We start from the raw sequence: 20,320 nt of genomic DNA, 5'->3' as shown, positions 1-20,320 counted from the left end.
AACTAGCTAGAAATATCTGGGTACATCTCTTGATATGAAACTTTTTTTTTTTTTTTTTACTTATAGTAGTTTTGGGACCTTATTCGTCAGGTTTATTCATTTGGTTGGTCTTATTAAAAAGTATCAAAGACTTATCTCTTCAGTTATTTCCTCATCTAATTTCATTTTTTTATAACGTACTAGAAAAATATGCTGAAATTATTAAACCACTAAAAGGGAGATCAAGAATAAGTGCTCACTCATTTTAAATTAGTCTGTTGTGATTCTATGTACATATCTTCACTGGATATTATGGTGATACTATCATTGTTACTATTTTTGTCACATTTTACAGTTCAAACAAATTTAACTTTCACTCAGAATCCAAGAGGCTTAAATTTGTGATGAAACTTCCTCACATAATTTGAGGGCCATTCTTTTAAATTAAAAATTTTTTTTTGGGGGCGCCTGGGTGGCGCAGTCGGTTGGGCGTCCGACTTCAGCCAGGTCACGATCTCGCGGTCCGTGAGTTCGAGCCCCGCGTCGGGCTCTGGGCTGATGGCTCAGAGCCTGGAGCCTGCTTCTGATTCTGTGTCTCCCTCTCTCTCTGCCCCTGCCCCGTTCATGCTCTGTCTCTCTCTGTCTCAAAAATAAATAAACGTTGAAAAAAAATTAAAAAAAAAAAAATTTCTTAAAAATAAAAAATAAATTTAATTTTTTTTTAATGTTCTATTTATTTTTGAGAGAGAGACAGAGTGCGAGTAGGGAAGGGGCAGAGAGAGAGGGAGACACAGAATCCCAAGCAGGCTCCAGGCTCTGAGCTGTTAGCACAGAGCCTGACGCCCGGGCTCAAACCCACGAACCATGAGATCATGACCTGAGCCAGTCAGACGCTTAACCAACTGAGCCACCCAGGTGTCACGAGAGCCATTCTTTTAAAATGATTTGTCTAAATCTGATTTCACAGTGTTGTTATTCCTGCTATAAATTGAATTTTCTTAGATGCGAAACACCATGATAATCTGTATGACCCATCCATATTTTAGCTCTTAGGATTTCTTACTAAAGTCTGTCTGTATGTATTTTCTTAGTTTATTTTTCCTTTTTCCTCTTCACTTTCACTAATAGCTGATTTAAACTTTTATGGTGTTGGAAGCTTTGCTGACTTCTGTAGCCTCCATTACTGTGTAGGCAAGTAAGATTTTAAGAGAAACAGTTCTACACTAAGTCTGGCATGCCACCCTTCTTAAAAGATACTGCATGCAAATGTGCACACCCTAACAGAAGCATGAGGTTGCTATATTCTAATTAGGCTTGCATTTCTAGAATTAGACTCTACTTCTTACATTCCTATTCTATTTTAACCCTTAAATTAGTTTCTTATTAAACTAGCCAAAAATAAACTTCCTTCTAAATCCAGGTAGTCCATGTCTACTCAGAAGTTGGCTTTTGTTTTTAATCTGTTTTTTGGTGTCTTCATAAGTCACATTGACTATTCTTTGAAATGTTCCAAAATACCGAAAGGATACCTTGTAATCAAACAAGTTGTCCTTTTTAAATGCGGTAGGAGAAACCTTTTGCATTTTGTGTTAGTGGTGGCTGTGCACCCTACCTACCCTTCCTCTAGTGCCTGAGAAAAATAAAAGAAAGATGGGCTGTGAATGAGTGGTTAAGTTAGAGAAGACATTCTTTTGTTCTTAATACATCAGTTTTTTAGAATAAATGAATCTGGAGGGAAGAATTTCTTTTCATGAAAGAAAAGAGGAAGAATATTTGAATTGTAGGCATTCCACAAGAGAAGCATATATAATAAAGGTAGTCTGATCACATAATTTGGGGTGAATATGCATGGGGAGATGGATGAGGATGCATGTTAACAGATGTTTGGTTGTTGCACATTGGGAACTTTGTTGGGGTGCATTAGAAAACAGTAGGAAGCTGATCGTTGGTATCATCTTGCTCTCCACGGCAGAATCTGCATTAAAAAAAACTCACCTTTGTATATCCTGTTAACTATCCCTTAAGCTGCACTTGTGTTAATTAATTTTCTCTGAAGTATATTCTAGATTTCTAACATGCTTCGTTAAAAATTATTATGCATTTAACCTTTAAATATGTGCCTGAATTTTTCCAAACTATTTTTTAATATTTGGTATAGAAGCTAATTCCTCATTTAACCTTTAGTTTATTTGCCTAGGTTGGACTATCTCAAGATGCCCAGGATCAAATGAGAAAGATGCTTTGCCAAAAAGAGTCTAATTATATCCGTCTTAAGAGGGCTAAAATGGACAAGTCTATGTTTGTGAAGATAAAGACACTAGGAATAGGAGCATTTGGTGAAGTCTGTCTAGCAAGAAAAGTAGATACTAAGGCTTTGTACGCAACAAAAACTCTTCGAAAGAAAGATGTTCTGCTTCGAAATCAAGTCGCTCATGTTAAAGCTGAGAGAGATATCCTGGCTGAAGCTGACAATGAATGGGTAGTTCGTCTATATTATTCATTCCAAGATAAGGACAATTTATACTTTGTAATGGACTATATTCCTGGGGGTGATATGATGAGCCTATTAATTAGAATGGGCATCTTTCCAGAAAATCTGGCACGATTCTACATAGCAGAACTTACCTGTGCCGTTGAAAGTGTTCATAAAATGGGTTTTATTCATAGAGATATTAAACCTGATAATATTTTGATTGATCGTGATGGTCATATTAAATTGACTGACTTCGGCCTCTGCACTGGCTTCAGATGGACACATGATTCTAAGTACTATCAGAGTGGTGAGTAAAACCATAAAATTTGTACATATTAATACGACTTGTAAATGTAATAAGATGTAAGGTATTCTCACTGGATGGAAGCCATAAGTCCTGGTTTCAGTCTTGACTATTGGATAAATGTGAATGAATCCTTTAGACACCAAGACTTATAAAATGAAAGAATGTGTTAGATTATTTCTAAATATCATTATTTAGAAATAAATAATGAGAAAAATCCCAAGCAGATTCCATGCTCAGTGGGACCTCACAATTGAACTGAAATCAAGAGTCAGACACTTAACCAACTGAGCCACCCGGGCGTCCCCCAAAATTTTTAAATGAAGCCCCATACCCACCATTCAGCTTAAAAACTAGATTGTCAGTGCTTCTGAAGCCCTTAAATGATTGCTTCCCCTTTTTCTTCCACAGAAGTAACCATTATTTCAGAACTTCGTAATCACAGTTCTTTACTTTTCTCTATACTTTTCCCAATGTTTATAACCCTAAACAATGTTATTTTGTCTACTCTTGAACTTTATTTCAATGTAATCATTCTATATGTATTCTTCTATGTTCACTTTTATGTATTTGAGGTTGATCTGTGTTATTGCATATGACATGTATTTTCACTACTATTTAGGATTCCGTGGTATGACTATTATACAACTTATTTAACCTTAAACACTCTATGTACATGATTTTGTTCAATCTCACATCACTGTGAAGCAGGATAAAGAAACTGAGGCTTAGATGAAGCAATTTGCCCAAGGTCAGACAGAAAAGAAGTGTAGGGGTCTAGGCTTTGAACCCAGGTTTGTCTGATTACAGGGCCCATGTTATTTCTACTACACCACACTGCTCACCAAGATCCCTTCAAAGCGCTAATGGAAGTGTAAGTCGATCTAACAATTCTTGAATACTTAATATGACCAGGTTCTTTACATATATTGTAATTTAAGGGTCACAGCAATCTTCTCAGGTCAGTATTAGCCTCCTGTGTTTCTGTGAAGCCAAGTAGATTGACAGTAAGTGGACAGAACTGAGACACTTGAACCTGTCTCCTCAGAGTCACCCTAAATATTTGGGGTTCTTCTTAAAAATATGATTCGTGGGCTCTATTCCAGTCTTCTGATTTAAAATCTTCACTAGAGGGGAGAAATTGTACTTTATTTTTTTAAAGTTTGCTTTTTATTTTTTTACTTTTTTGAGTAGGCTCCACGCCCAGTGTGGGGCTTGAATTCGTGACCCTGAGATCAAGAGTTGTATGCTGTACTGACTGAGCCAGCCAGGCACCCTGCCTAGATGATTATTACAGTCAGTTTAAATATGAGCTGTATTTTTCTAGGTGATTTCATCCAGTCATGGCTTTAAATGCCATTTCATCCCAGTGGCTTCGAAATCTCTCTCTCTAGAAATTGCCCCTCCCGTTCACGTGTGTGTCTAATAGGCCTTTTAAACTTCACATTGCCAATAAACAACTCTCAATTTCTCCCCCTCTAGTCTTCCCCATGTTAGTAAATTGCACCACCACCACCCACTTAGTTATCCTCGATTCTTTTTTCCCCACACCGTCTACATCTAATCCATCAATAAATCCTGTTTATTCCACCTCTAAAAATACCCTTGATCTGTTCACTTTTCTACATCTCCACTGTTACTGTCAGGGTAGCCTCTGAACTGGTCACTCCTCACGCTTGTCCTCCCTACAGTTGGTGCTCTACATGGCAGTTAGTGTTTTCTTTTTGAAACATAAATCAGTTCTTGTCGTTCTCTTCAAACTCTCTGGTATCTTCCCACTGCATTTGCAGTAAAAGGCAAACCACTTCTTTTGCTTATTAAACCCAGGTGCACCAGCTCCCACTCCTATTGTCCACCATTCTCTCCTAATTTACCAGCCCCACTGGTCTTCTCTCTTGTTGCTGTTGTTTCTCTGTGGAATGTCTTGCCCTGCTTTTCAAATGGTTGAGTCCCTCTGGTTTTTACAAATGTCACCTCAGTTCGTCTTCCTGAGCCACCCTAGTACATTTGTCATATTACCTCACGTTGATTCTTTGAATGGGATGCATCACTATTTTTATATATATATATTTATATATATCATATATGTATGCATCACTATATATATATATCGATATATATATATAGATATATATATCTGTTTGTTGTGTTTGTCCAATACAGAGAAGCTACCCGAAAGAAGATCCCTGTCTTACTTGTCGTTGTCATTTATTGAATGAACAAACACTGATCTCATTTGTTTGAAACTTTGTTCAGAATAGTAAGGGGAAGCAGTCTGCATAACAAATTCCTGATCCTACGAACTCATGACTTTAATTATCATCATTTAACATTGAGTAAATTACTGAAACTTACACTAATTTTTCTTAGAGTAACACTTGTCCTATTAGTATCTCGGAGCACAGGCTGTAGTTAGTAATAAACACCATCAGTGATATGGTATACATTGTGTCTTATTTTGTCTCAAGGGAAGAGTACTGTTAACTCTAAACCATGATGTCAAAAGATTAAACAGTCTTTAGGCTCACTCTTGTTCTTGTTGCTTTTATTTATTTATTTATTATTTACGTACTTACTACATAGGTGACCATCCACGCCAAGATAGTATGGATTTCAGTAATGAATGGGGTGACCCTTCTAACTGTCGATGTGGAGATAGATTGAAGCCATTGGAGCGGAGAGCTGCACGCCAACACCAGCGGTGTCTTGCACATTCGTTGGTTGGGACACCCAATTATATTGCACCTGAAGTGTTGTTACGAACAGGTAAAAACATTAGTTTTGTGATAATCTCAATAGGTCTTTAGACCAGCTGAAATTTACATTAATTAACATGTGGCTTATTTTTCAGGTTTATAATAAAAATATTAATTATACAGCATTTTGGTGATTTAATATTTTGATTGTATTCTGAGCACTTTTTAAAAAGTTTCTGAATAACTATAACTTTGGTATCTTATTTTAGGCTATACACAGTTATGTGATTGGTGGAGTGTTGGTGTAATTCTTTTTGAAATGTTGGTGGGTCAACCTCCTTTCTTGGCACAAACACCATTAGAAACACAAATGAAGGTAAGATATAGCATCTATACCAAAGACTTGTCAGAGTCCCTGTATCATAGACTTTTAGCAATCCTTTATTTAGAACATCTTATTCTGGAATTTAAGAATGAATTTGTAAGGTGGGGCACGAGGGTTCTTAGTTGGTTGAGCATCTGACTCTTGATTTTGGCCCAGGTCATGATCCCAGGGTCATGAGATCGAGCCCTGCATCAGGCTCCGCACTGAGCATGGAGCTTGCTTGAGATTCTGTCTCTCCCCTTCCCTCTCTCTTTCTCAAACAACAACAACAAAACCTGATTAAAAAAAAAAAAAAAAAAAGAAGAATGAACTTGTAAGGAGGCGCCTGGCTGGCTCAGTCAGTAGAGTGACTCTTGATCTTGGGGTCATGAGTTCGCGCCCTACCTTGGGGGTAGAGTTTACTTTAAAAAAAAAAGAAAAAGAATTGGTAAGGTTAGAGGAAGTCACTGAAATTCCAGGAGTGAACTCTAGTGTCTGTCAGCCCACTGTCATCACACTGTTAGATCCTCTGCCACTCATGTGCTTATATACTCATTCCATTCTCATGGAAGTCTTTAGTACTATGTGCAGATTTATTCTAATTTACTTTTTGTCACCTTCTGGCTCCTGGCTTTGTTTCCTTCCATGCATAGTCTACCCCCAAACAACAAACAAATATCTGTATCTCCACTTGAAATTACCTCTGGCACTTAAATGAGAAGCTGCCCACAATTTTGGTCATAAACAGTCCCATTAAAAACCCTTCAGTGGTTCCCATGTCCATGGATTAAAGTCCAAATTTATACTCCCTTCCCTGTTCATACCATTCCCTCTGTCTGGAATGTTCTTCTTTCTTTCTTTCCCATCTTCCACAACTCTCCCTACTTTCTTAAACCTGCTTAACTCCTGAACTAACTCATTCTTAATCATTCTTAAGATATCTCTTCTATGATGTTCCCCCTGAGTTGTAACTACTTCTTTCGTTGCATTTAATATATTTAAAACTTCTTGGGGTGCCTGGGTGGCTCAGTCAGTTAAGCGTCCGACTTGAGCTCAGGTCATGATCTCGTGGTTTGTGAGTTTGAGCCCCAGGTCGGGCTCTGTGCTGACAGCTCATATTCTGTGTTTCTGTCTCTCTGCCCCTCCCCTGCTTACTCTCTTTCTCTGTTTCTCTCTTTCTCTCAAATATAAATAAACATTAAAAAATTTTTTTTAATATATTTAAAACTTCCTTTAAAATTTCTTTTAAGTATAGGTGTATTGATAATGCAGTCTCTTAGGTTTGGTTCAAATTAGTTTGTCTGAAAGTGTCTTTATTTCCTCTTCATTTTAATATATATGTATATGAAAGTATATGCATATATATATATATATAAATGTGTGTGTGTGCGCGCGTGTGTGCAGGCGCATGTGAAAAGCTGAATGCTTTCTTCTCAAAATCAAGAACATAGCAAAGATGTGTGTTTTTACCAGTCTTATTAGACATAGTTCTAGAAATCTTAGCCAGGGTAATACAACAACAAAAGAAATAAAAGGCATACAGATTAGAAAGAAATAAAAACTTAGCCTATTCAGAGATGACAACGTAACTTTCTATATAGAAAATCCAGGGAATTTATGAAAAAACTCATAGAAATAATAAGTGAGTTTATCAAGGTTGTAGACTTATAAAGGTAATACATAAAAATCTATTGTATTTCTATATTTAAGCAATAAATGACCAGAAACTGAAATTTAAAAGCAGTCCCATTCAGGTGTGCCTGGGTGGCTTGGTCAGTTAAGCATCTGACTTCAGCTGAAGTCATGATCTCATGGTTCATGGATTTGAGCCCTGTGTCGGGCTCTGTGCTGACAGTTCAGAGCCTGGAGCCTACTTCAGATTCTGTATCTCTCCCTCTCTCTCTGCCCCTTCCCTGCTTGTGCTTGCTCTCATTCTCCCTCTCTCAAAAATAAATAAACATTAAAAAAATAAAAGCAGTACCATTCATAGAAGTTTCCTCCAATTGAAATATACAGGGGGTTGGCGCCTGGGTGGCTCAGTCAGTTAAGCATCTTGACTTCGGCACGATTTCATGACTTGTAAGTTCAAGCCCCACATTGGGGCTCTGTGCTGACAGCTTGGATCCTGGAGCCTGCTTGGGATTCTGTCTCTGTCTCTCTGCCCTTCCTCTACTCATACACGTCTGTCTCTCTCAAATATAAATAAACATTAAAAAAAAGAAATATGCAGGTATAAATCTAATAAAACATGAACAAGATTTCTATGCCGAAAGCTACAAACTCTGATGAAAGAAATCAAGAAAGATCTTCATAAATGGAGACATGTACCATATCCCATGTCGATAGATTGGAGGACTCAACATAGCAAAGCTATCACTTATCTCCAAATTAATCTATAGATTTGATTCCGTCCTAATTTTTGTAGGTACAGATAGATGAGCCAATTCTAAAATGTATATGGGTAGGGCGCCTGGGTGGCTCAGTTGGTTAAGCATCTGTCTCTTGGTTTCGGCCCAGGTCATGATCTCATGGTTTGTGAGTTCGAGCACTGCATTGGCCTCTGCACTGGTGGTATGGAGCCTGCTTGGGATTTTCTGTCTCCCTCTCTCTACTACACCCCTGCTTGCTCGCATGCACATGTGTGCACGCTCTCACTATAAACAAACAAACATTTAAAAGTAAATAAGTAAAATGTATATGGGTGAACAGAGGAACTAGAATAATGAAAACAATGTTTAAAAATTTTTTTTTTTCCAACGTTTATTTATTTTTTGGGGGACAGAGAGAGACAGAGCATGAACGGGGGAGGGGCAGAGAGAGAGGGAGACACAGAATCGGAAACAGGCTCCAGGCTCTGAGCCATCAGCCCAGAGCCCGACGCGGGGCTCGAACTCACGGACCGCGAGATCGTGACCTGGCTGAAGTCGGACGCTTAACCGACTGCGCCACCCAGGCGCCCTGAAAACAATGTTTTAAAAGAAGAACAGAGTTAGAGGAATCAACCACTTTTAAGAATTACTATGAAGTTACAGTAATCTAGATGGGGTGATATTGGCAAAAGGACACAAACATAGATCAATGGAACAAGATACAGAATAGAGAAATAGAACCACACAAATATGTCCATTTGATCTTTGACAAAGGTGCAAATGGAGAAAGAATAGTATTTCAACAAATGTAGGATAATTGGTCGGCCATATTCAGAAAGTACTGAAACTTAATGTAAACTTCATCCCTACACAAAGATTAACTCAAAATGGTTCGTCGATCCAGAGATAAAATATAAATACTATACTACTATAATACTTTTATAATACTATAAAATCTTTATGGCCTTGGGTTAGGGGAAGAGTTCTTAGAAATGATACCAAAATCATAATCTATAAGAGAAAAAGTTGAGAAACTGGAATTCATCAAAACTTAACACTTTCAGTGTACAAAAGACACAGTTAAGACAATGAAGACAAGATTCAGCTTGGGGGGAGACATTTGCAGACACATTTCCCACAAAGGGCTTGTATCTAGACCATAAAAAGAACTTTCAAAACTCAATAGTAAAAAATATTTCTTGATTACCTACTACCTTTCTTCTGTTCTTCCCTCTCTTCCCTTCCTCCCTCCCTCCCTCATTCTGGTTTATTCAAAGTCAGAATAAATATTTATTGAACATCTATTAATGATGTGCCAGGCAACTTGCCAAGCACTAAGAAATACAAAGACAAAACATGATCTATAGCCTTACGGAATTTTATCTGTGGTAGAAGGACATAGACAGAACAGGTCCCACGAAGTCTGTACTATGATACCAGTAAACACATGGAACGGGACAGCGCAATGGAAATTGTCATTTCTGCCATAGGTAGAAGAGCTTAACAGGGGAGCTAAAACTTACAGTGAGCCTTAAAATATGAGTATAAGTTGCCTGTGGGGGGGGGGGGAATGGGAGGAAAGGTTATTTCCCATCAGCGATTCATTCATTATTAAAGGTAAGGAAGGCAGAATACTGTGCAATTTATTTTTTAAGATAAAAATAGGTAAGACTTTGGTATAAAACTTGGAGGACATTTTTTTCTTATTTACCTGTTCCCTCCTAATTTCTAAAAAATCCTCTTTAAAGGTTATCAACTGGCAAACATCTCTTCACATTCCACCTCAAGCTAAACTGAGTCCTGAAGCCTCTGATCTTATTATTAAACTTTGCCGAGGACCAGAAGATCGCTTAGGCAAGAATGGAGCTGATGAAATAAAAGCTCATCCATTTTTTAAAACAATTGATTTCTCCAGTGACCTGAGACAGCAATCTGCTTCATACATTCCTAAAATCACACACCCAACAGATACATCAAATTTTGATCCTGTTGATCCTGATAAGTTATGGAGTGATGATAATGAGGAAGAAAATGTAAACGACACTCTCAACGGATGGTATAAAAATGGAAAGCACCCTGAACATGCTTTCTATGAATTTACCTTTCGGAGGTTTTTTGATGACAATGGCTACCCATATAATTACCCAAAGCCTATTGAATATGAATATATTAATTCACAAGGCTCAGAGCAACAGTCAGATGAAGATGATCAACACACAGGCTCAGAGATCAAAAATCGTGATCTAGTGTATGTTTAACACACTAGGAAATGTAATGAGGATTTGCAAAAAGACCTGAAACGCAGAGTTTTTTGAGGCTCCGAGAGTAAAATTATGCAAATGTGACAGAGCTATGTATGAGTGCTCTGTGTACAATATTTTATGTTCCTAAATTATGGAAAATCTTTTTTAAATGTTAATTTATTCCAGCCTTTTTAATCAGTAATTTAGAAAAAAAAATTGTTATAAAGAAAATAAATTATGAACTGAATATTATAGTCAGTTCTTGGTACTTAAAGTACTTAAAAATAAAAAAAAATAGTGCTTTGTTTAAAAGGAGAAACCTGGTATCTATTTGTACATACACTAAATAATTTTAAAAGACAAGAATATTTGAAATTTTTTTGAAAGACAGTTTTAGTTTTATCTTGCTTTAACCAAATATGAACTGTACCCCACATTTACAGATTTTTTTTTTTTTTTTTTTTTTACCCCATATCCTGGTTTTTGGTACAAAATAAGCTATAGAAATTAAGCCATTATGGTGATGAGTGTTCTTAGGCTAATCTGATAATTTACATCTTGTAATTAAGAAATACAGGGTTGAAACAGTATGTTCATCAGAAGAAAAAATACTGCATTTTCTCTTTCTTATTTTTCCCCTCTGTGGAATATTTACTCTTCTAGCATTTATTTCTCAAGAATTACTGACTTTAAAAGAAGCAAAGCACTACCATTTTTCTTTCTATACTGGTATTTTTAATGCTGCTTCTAGTTTTAAAAGGGAAAAAAGATGCCATAAGTCAAAATTTACAATACCGGATGCTAAGATCTTTCATATTTTTACTTTGAATTTTTTTTTAAGTTTCTACCATCCTAAGCAGAAAGATTATTTTCAGTTTCATAAGAAACTTTAAGTAGAAAAATTATTTGTGGGTATTCACTAGAAAAGTACTTTTTCTGCATAGTGACAGTTTTGATTATGTCATCAGTAATGTTACATGTTTCCTCTTTCAGAACAGTGCTGTATATACAAGTTGTTATTGGCAAAGGAAATCTGGCTATTTGGCAGTATTTTACCTATGGGCAGAAAAAATTATTTAACTCTTAAGGTGTCTGTTAGTAATTAGAAAAAGTTATATAGTGGTTTTAGTAGAAAATTCAAATCCTTCTGACTTAATTTAAGGTTAAATAATACGTTTTTCAGCATGCCTATTATATATATATACATATATATATATATATGTACATGTATATATATGTATAATGTTTAGGTTTTAAGGAACACTTGTGGTTTCGTACCAAAATACATTTAGCTTATTTTTTAGGAAGGGGAAAAGGGCTCTATTCTGACATTAGTAAAATTTGTATTTTAGTTCCTTTCCTTTAAGCTCCTCTGATAGGGAATTGTTTTATCAAAATTGTATATGTGTAGATAAGAAGAGGCATAATTTTAGTGATTTTCAAACCAATGGAAACAAGCTAGTGGAAATCCTATATGTAAGTGAAAGTAAAGGCAAAGCTGTTCCAGTTGAATCGGGGAGGGCAAAGAAGATTCATTAATTCACACTTGCACCTTTCCATAGGTGGCTGTCTCAGAGCTCAGCTTGTAAACCACTGCATACCCCACTGTGTGTAGTGGTGGGTCTTTGGGGATCGTTGGGTTTTTTGAGAGTCTGATGAAAGTTGCGGACTCTTTTCCCAGAAAATTGCACATTAACACACACACATATAATGCTGCGTGCAGTCTTAGGGATTCTGGACATGTTGAAAACTGTCACAAACTTGGTTAAGGACCTCTGTCCTGTAAGAACACTGATACACTAAACTCAGAACTTTGCTTTAAACTTACTGGTTAGTACTCAGATTAGCACATCTTGTATAAACACTGATAATTTGTGATGGAAAAATTCTGTACATGTGATAACGTATCCCTAGGAATGCCTTTCTCGCGCTGGTACGGCACTAAGGCATTTTAAACATACACTTGAGGGCATTGAAATACATGTTTGGCTTGTTACAGGCTTGATACGGAAATATTTCTGAAGGACTTCTAATCATTAGAGAATTGTAAGAAAAGGCACTACTGAGTTGGCAGTCTTCACTTCATGGAACATTTGATTAGTCGTATAAAATCCTATGCAAAACAAAATAGTTCAAGAATTTTTAGCTCACTACTCAAATTTTAAGATACCCCTCTGGCTCTTTGGCTTTTCTCAGTCAGATTTATTGAAATTTCCACTTGGTTGTTTTACTTCTGGATTGTGGTACAATGCCGTAAGAACCAACTTTGTTACCTTCATGTTCTAGGAAAACTAAGGTGCTGTCTCCTCCCCATTTCTCCCCACAAAATCTGTGTTGACACTACAAATTGTGTGTTCTTTTAAAATTTCCTCTGACGATATGAGCTTTCTGTGTTTATCTAAAGCAAGCCTTTAGTGTCTGCAGTTCTAACAGTTTGGATATACTTATTAGCTCTCCTATTCCCAAACTATATCTGGTTCTTCTAGCATAGAATCTGGTGCTTCCTGACCAAAAATAGGAGAACAACATGAAAAATCTATATGCTTTCAATTGAAATAGAGTGAAAACATTGGTTATACATGTTTTCTTTTTAAAATCATTTTCCCACTCATTTGAAAACTTGCTGTCTTTCTTATACTTACCCCCTTTTTATGTATATTAATAGTATTTATAAAATGTGTTCTATAATTATGTAACTGTAGATACTATTATGTATTGTCCAGTGACATCCTAAGGCAGGCCCTATTGCTGTATCTTTTCTACCTTATTTGTAATAGGAACCATAGAATGTATGACTAAGAAGTCACTTTGAGATTGACTTTTTAAAAAAGTTATTACCTTCTGCTGTTGCAAAGTGCAAAACTGTGAGTGGAAATGTTTTATTCTGACTTAATAATATGTTAGAAATTAGAGAATACAGTGGGAGGATTTTTAGATATTGCTGCTGCTGTTACCTAAGGTACTTTAGAAATTTTTTCTTTAATATACAAAAAATAAACAAAAATCCCTTTGGTATTTAAAGTGAAACATTTATTTAGCCTGTTTGTTTTAATCTAAAGCAAAACGTAATTTGAGTCAACATATTGGTATGTTTGTAAAGCGCCTTAATATATCCCTTTGTGGAAGGCACTATACCACAGTTTACTTTTATATTGTATTGTGTATATAAGTATTTTGTATTAAAACTGAATCAATACAGTACTACAGTTTTATAAAATAATGCTTTGTTAGGAAAAGGAATTACAGCTTTGCAATATAACTAAATTGTTTTGCATACTTCTGAATGTAATAGATATGAATAATCAGCCTGTGTTTTTAATGACTGTATTTGTATTTTCCCAATCATTTTCTCTAGTGTAACATTTGCTGGAATAATAATAAAAAAAGAATTCAGATCTTTCAATTATGTGTGGAAAGCTGATTTTTAAGCCATCTATGTAGTTTGATTTTAATCTTTATTAGAGAAAATTTGTGATTAAAACTTTGATGTTTTGGAATTAAAATATATATAATGATAATACCTAGTTAGGTTAAGGCAAACTGAGTAAAGTAACCCAGTAAAATGTTTTCATTTTGCCCAACATAAGTACAATATATATTTCGTGTTGAAGGCTTCCTTTAGATCAGCACAGATTTAAACTTTTCTAATTATTAAACTCCTCATTTAGTATCATTTGAGTTCACTTAAAAAATTTTTAAATATGTAGTTGACTAATGTCTTTTCCTTTATTTGCAGTCCTTTATCACCTGATTGCCTACCAGAGAAAATACATATATTGATATTATAATTCTAATACATATATTGATATTATGTATAAATCAACTTTCTACAGATGAACACATTTTTAGTTTTATTTATCCTTTTTCAAGCATTACCATCACTCTTAGTGTCCTTTATCCTCATGTTTGCACTTCTTTATAAAATTGTATTTGGTCTACATGAGGCTGTTGTATAGTTGATGTAAGTTGCATTATTCCTATGATTCATTATACTATATTGTAGACCCTTGTTTGGTATGCTTGTGACTCTACTTTGTTATGCCATAGCCAAACACACAAAAATTGTATGTGTTTGTGTGAAGGGTAGAGAAGAGATATCAAATTTATGTCTGAAATATACGCAGTTATTGTTCTCTTTAATATCTAATCTCTCCTTCTTCCTACTTAGAAGATCCAGAGATCTGAAACATACTGCTGGATTCAGAATCTGGGTGGAACTTTGAGTTGTTTCCCCTGGAGAGGGGTTAAATTTTTCTGTATTGGAAAAAGGGGTTCTCATGAGAACTTAGCTCTCACAGTGGCTGACTCATGACACATGCCGATCTCGTTCCCCCACATCCGTTCTGTCATTCTGTCTTTTACGAATAGAGCCCCCATCCCTGTCCAATTTTGACTGTCCTAAGCGACATATGAATATGTTTTTCATATTCCCTTGTAATGAGGTGTGGCCACGTGATTGGCCCTTGGGATATGAGCATATGTGATACTTAAAGTTCATACACTTAAAGTTGATACTGCTTGCCCTCCACTTGCTTTTCCCCTTTTCCCACAGTATGGAACAGGGACAGACTGGTGACTGTTGATCGTGAGTGAGAGCTAGGAAAACACCTTGGTGGTGGATCAACAAAATGAATAGAACCTGGTTACCTGAGAGACTGTGTGATGTGGGGCTGTATGTCCATCCTGGACTGAGATGTTAGAGAAAAGGAATGACCAAGTAAGCTCCCACTGGATTGACTTTATCTCATATAACTACTTTAAACTCGGAGGAAAATCCAGAAACATCCACCTAAAGATACTGAGTGGAACCAAGAGCAGGCAGATTCTGGATCGAAGACAACCCTTGGCAGAGAGGAGTGGCACTCGAGGGGTATCTAATTTTCAAGATACATTGCTTGAGAAAGGCCCAAATCTCTAGCTGAATCATTAGCCACACATCTGTGAGGAAGAATCCAAGAACAAAAGGACTAAACTGGTATTTGAGGTGCTGCCCAACAGAAAGTGGATCAAATCTAATTGCCTGCTTAACAACCACCACCCAAACAAACACCACCCCCAGAGATACATCACAGATTTGAAACAGGGGATATATAACACAACATATCCAATATCCAGGATACACTTCAAAATTACCTGACCTACAAAGAAGTACAAAAAATATGACCTAGTCTCAAAAGAAAACAAACAGTGGAGGTCAACTCTAAGATCCTATTCTAACGTCTGGAAGTGGCAAAGACAGTACAATGGCTCTTATAACTATGCACAATGATCTAAAGAAAAGTACTCTCATAACATTTAAAGATAGGAAATCCCAACAAGAAAATGGAAGCTATAAAATAACCAAAAGAGGGGCGCCTGAGTGGCTCAGTTGGTTAGGTGTCCGACTTTGGCTCAGGTCATGATCTCAGTTTGTGGATTCAGGCCCCACATCAGGCTCTGTGCTGACAGCTCAGAGCATTGGAGCCTGCTTCGGATTCTGTGTCTTTCTCTCTCTCTGCCCCTCCCCCACTTGTGCTCGGTCTCTCTCTCAAAAATAAATATTAAAAAAAAATTACAAAAAGAGACTGTCCTTTGATTGAAGACATAAACTGGCAGAATATGAGAAAGCTCATGAGAGGGCCAATAAATTGCATTATTTCATTGCATGTATGATAAAAAAAAAGACGTCTGGAACGTAATTAATGAATTGGATATCATTGATTGTCTCTGGGGATGGGACCTGGATTTCTAGGGTGGCAAGAATAGGAGGAAGACTTCTCATTATATAATCTTTTGTATTATTTTTGATTTTTAACCATATAAATACAAAGACATAAAGTGGAAATAAAAAAAATCTAAGTGCAAGTGAGGGACCGGGGCATAGACAAAGGAAGATTCGCTTTCACCGACATGAGAGGCAAAAAACAAAGGGCAGTGTGAAGTAGAGACATGTGTAAATTGGAGGGTAAAAGTACTGGAATTGGGTTTAGCTGCATATAAAATGCAAACGATCACTGCTTAGAAATACAACATCCGAGCTGGCAGTCCACACTTCGCGTGTTCATTTCTGCCACCTCCATCATAGGGCTTCTATCCTAAAGGTTACTTATGTCAGCACTTGGCTGCTTATATATACTGTCTCCCATCTTTCCCCTGTTCTAATCTGATAAAAAGAGGGGATGGTGACAGGGAATAAGGGGGAGTTTCAGGGCCCCTCCCTTTAAGGTGCCTTCCTCCAAGTTGTACATAACACTTGTACTGGCCAGAAGTTAGATCTGTGGCCACACCTAGCTGCGTAAGGGTCTGGAAATGTGGTTCTTATTCCAGATGGCCCAATTCGTCAAGTTGGTTCTGTTACTAAGTAAGGAAAATGAGTATTTGGTGGCTGGATGGCATTCTCTGCCTCAGGGAGCAAGTTGAGGGAATTTCAACCTAATAGCTTCTATCTTCTCTGAGGGTGGAGACGTAGTGATTTCCTGAGATGACAGAAATGGGTAGGTAGCTGGCTTGAGGAAAGTGGTGAAAGTTTGAAATAACTAATGTCAAGAGTAACAGAGAGAATGGAGGTGAAACATGAAGAAAAATATGCTTCAGGTGGGTTGGAAGTTACAAAGTTGTGCATCAATCTTCATGGTGGTGTGATTTTTTTTTTCCCCCTGTAGCATTCAGCAGTCTGGGAGTAGCAGGACTGTGATGGAAGGGTGTATATGATAAAGTGGGTTTTTTTTTTTTTTTAATGTTTTGAAGTTTATTTATTTATTTTGAGAGAGAGAGAGGAAGAGACAGAATCCCAAGCAGTCTCTGCACCATCAGTGCAGAGCCCGATGCGGGGCCTGAACCCACAAACTGTGAGATCATGACCTGGGCCGAGATCAAGAGTCGGATGCTTAACCGACTGCACCACCCAGGCACCCCTATAATAAAATTAATGAACAACACTGGGGATCTGCCCCAGTTGGTTACTGCAAATATTTTAACAGAATATAGAAATTCAGTATTCTTACTCATGGGTAGAATTTTCTCTGGGGGCCTGGGTGGCTCAATTGGTTGAGCATCTGACTTCAGCTCAGGTCACGATCTCATGGTTTGTGGGTTCAAGTCCTGCCTCGGGGTCTGAGCTGACATCTCAGAGCCTTGAGCCTGCTTTGGATTCTGTGTCTCCCTCCCCACCCCGCCCCGCCCCGCCCATCCCCTGCTTTTATGCTCTGTCAAAAATAAACATTAAAAAAAAAAAGAATGTTCTTATATATATATACTCTGTATCCTAAGAGATGGCTCAAATTTTGAAGTATGCGAAAAAGGACTGCCAGATGCAATCGACCAGGTGAGTACAATTAATAAAGTGGTCTGAAAAGTCCTTTTAGATTTCTCTGATGAAATGGAAATTGTTTTAAATTTAAATTTAAGAAATAAAACAGTAATAAAAATTTAAATTAAAAAATGATTTAATGTATTTATTTCTTCTAGAACTTTCTCTCTGTGTAATTCCACATGTCACCACACCTCTTGCAAGTCTCCCAATCTTCTTCCTCCCCTCCAAACCTTCCTACTCACAGCTGCCAAATTAATCTCCCTATTTGCTATATAACTTATGCCTTCATTTGAAAACTTGCATGGCTCCATTTTTCCTATTGAATATTTATTATTATTACTCACTATTATTATATGAGTGATAATAATAAATAATTTTCTGAGTCCCAGTTTGGACACAATCACTTTAGAAGGCTGGTGGTTGTAGGAGCCACCCTTGTAAAAGAAGAAATGTCTAGTGTAGTCATGACTGTGGAACACACATTCTCTTTTTCTTCTTCAGAGCACACTGCAGAGTTGCACAGTCCCATCCCTTTGAAGTCAGGCTTGGTCACATGACTTGCTCTGGCCAATGAGATGTGGGCAGAAGTAGCAGGTGTCATATCCAGACAAGTTGTGCAGATTATCTCATTTTTCCCCCCTACTGCCAAGGGTCCCAGTGCCTGCATCCACTCTGCTATGAACATAGAGAGTAAATGAGAAAAAAAAAATCGTGTTAAAAGGAGCACAAGTTTATAGCCCCTTTGGTAAACTCTGAGTTCTATTATAACTCCAGGGAAACTTCAGGGGCACCTGGATGGCTCAGTCGGTTAAGCATCTTACTTCGACTCAGGACATGATCTCACGGCTTGTGAGTTCGAGCCCCATGTTGGGCTCTCTGCTGACAGCTCGGAGCCTGGGGCCTACTTCGGATTCTGTCTCTGTCTCTCTGCCCCTCCTCTGCTCACACACTTGTCTTTCTCTCAAATATAAACATTTAAAAAGATTTTAAATTAAAAAAAATAACTCCAGGGAAACTTCAGAATTATTAATCTAGCCACATTTAGTGTCATCTGTTCTCAAATTGTTTTCTCCAAGCTATAACTAACTCCCCTTGTTGATTTCTCAATATAATTTTTGAGCCAGTTAATTTTTTTGACATTTTGCTGCCCGAAGGAGTGTGAGTCCTCAAAGGACGGTGCTTTCAAGCACATTTTTTTTTTTTTTTAACTTTCAGATTCTCCAGCCTTTTGGATCATCTAGATAGCCCAAAAAGCCAGTTTATCCTGGAATGAAACACTTTTTTTTGGTGTAAGGGAAAATGTTTATACTACCATTTAAAAGAACAAATCCTGTCATTTGAAACCTCTGATTTAGCAGCTACTACAGTTTAGCCTCGTCTTCCCTAACTAGTACAACTAGTGAAGAAATGGAACTAGTTAATGTAAGCCACTCTGGAGGTTTATTTATTTATTTACTTTAAAAATGAACTGAGGCGCCTGGGTAGCTCAGTTGATTAAGTGTCTGACTTTGGCTCAGGTCATGATCTCATGGTTTGTTGAGTTTAAGCCCCATGTCAGGCTCTGCGCTGGCAATGTGGAGCCTGCTTCAGGTTCTCTGTCTCCCTCTCTCTCTGCCCCTCCCCTGCTTGCACTCTCTCTTTCTCTCTCTCAAAATAAATAAATAAATAAATAAATAAACATTAAAAAAATAACTTCATTGAGGTATGATTTATGCACAATAAAATGCATCCATTTGGGGGTGCTTGATTGGCTCAGTCATTGGGGCATAAACTGATCCCAGGGGATCTTCCTGGGCATGGAGCTTACTTAAAAAATAAAATAAAACACATCCATTTTGTGTGTATTCGTTGATGAAGTTTAATAAATATATACATCTGTGTATCCAATACCCTAACATTTTCATCACCTCAAAACATTTCCTTATGCCTCCATGAAGTCTAATCCTTTTCCATCCCTCCTCCCAGCCTCAGGCAAACACTGATCAGCTTTTTATTACTATTGATTAGTCTTGCCTGTTCTAGAATTTCATATAAACAGAATCATATAATATGTATTCATTTTGTTTTGAGGTTTTTTTTTTTTTTTTTTTTTTAATGTTTATTTATTTTGGAGACGGAGAGAGAGCAGAAGTGGGGCAGAGAGAGAGGGAGACACATAATGGGAAGCAGGCTCCGGGCTCTGAGCTGTCAGCACAGAGCCCGACGGAGGGCTCGAGCTCACGAACTGTGAGATCATGACCTGAGCCGAAGTGGGACGCTCAACGGACTGAGCACCCAGGCGCCCCTGTTTTGATAAGTTTTCAAAGTACAAATGGGCTTTCTAATTCACCATACATTTGCATACATAAAAGATGAAGGTTGATTCATCCTAACTAGGGTAATTAATATGTACCTCCCCTAATTGTTTTTTTTTTTTTTTTTAAGATATACTAGTTATAGTTTCCGGTGCTTCATTACAATGGAGTTCCTACCCACCATAGCAAAACTATTATTTTCTACTTAGGTAAGACTTTAAGCTTTAGTTTTTTTGTTTTGTTTTGTTTTGATCCATCAATGCCTACAACGCCAATAGCATAGTAGTTGCTCAATAAATATTTGTGG

General features: G+C 37.1%; 1 protein-coding gene across 3 annotated transcripts in view; it reads left to right on the top strand.

Annotated features, from left to right (window-relative positions):
• LATS1 (large tumor suppressor kinase 1) overlaps nucleotides 1-13,831 on the top strand; it is a 52,991-nt gene extending 39,160 nt beyond the window's left edge. The window contains exons 5-8 of one of the 3 annotated variants that reach the window (XM_045499993.1): nucleotides 2,177-2,759; nucleotides 5,340-5,522; nucleotides 5,722-5,828; nucleotides 9,934-13,831. In XM_045499993.1, coding sequence (XP_045355949.1) covers nucleotides 2,177-2,759; nucleotides 5,340-5,522; nucleotides 5,722-5,828; nucleotides 9,934-10,443 — 1,383 coding nt within the window. In that variant the 3' untranslated portion in view covers nucleotides 10,444-13,831. Of the gene's footprint in view, nucleotides 1-1,107; nucleotides 1,171-2,176; nucleotides 2,760-3,566; nucleotides 3,631-5,339; nucleotides 5,523-5,721; nucleotides 5,829-9,933 lie in introns of those variants that run through there. The other 2 variants (XM_045499995.1, XR_006717635.1) reach the window with 2 other exon arrangements.
• The last annotated feature ends 6,489 nt before the right edge of the window (nucleotides 13,832-20,320 follow it).

Source organism: Leopardus geoffroyi, chromosome B2 (genome assembly GCF_018350155.1).
Source record: "Leopardus geoffroyi isolate Oge1 chromosome B2, O.geoffroyi_Oge1_pat1.0, whole genome shotgun sequence".
NCBI lineage: Eukaryota > Metazoa > Chordata > Mammalia > Carnivora > Felidae > Leopardus > Leopardus geoffroyi.
Note: the sequence above shows the minus strand (reverse complement) of the source record. Positions and strands in the feature narration are given on the sequence as shown.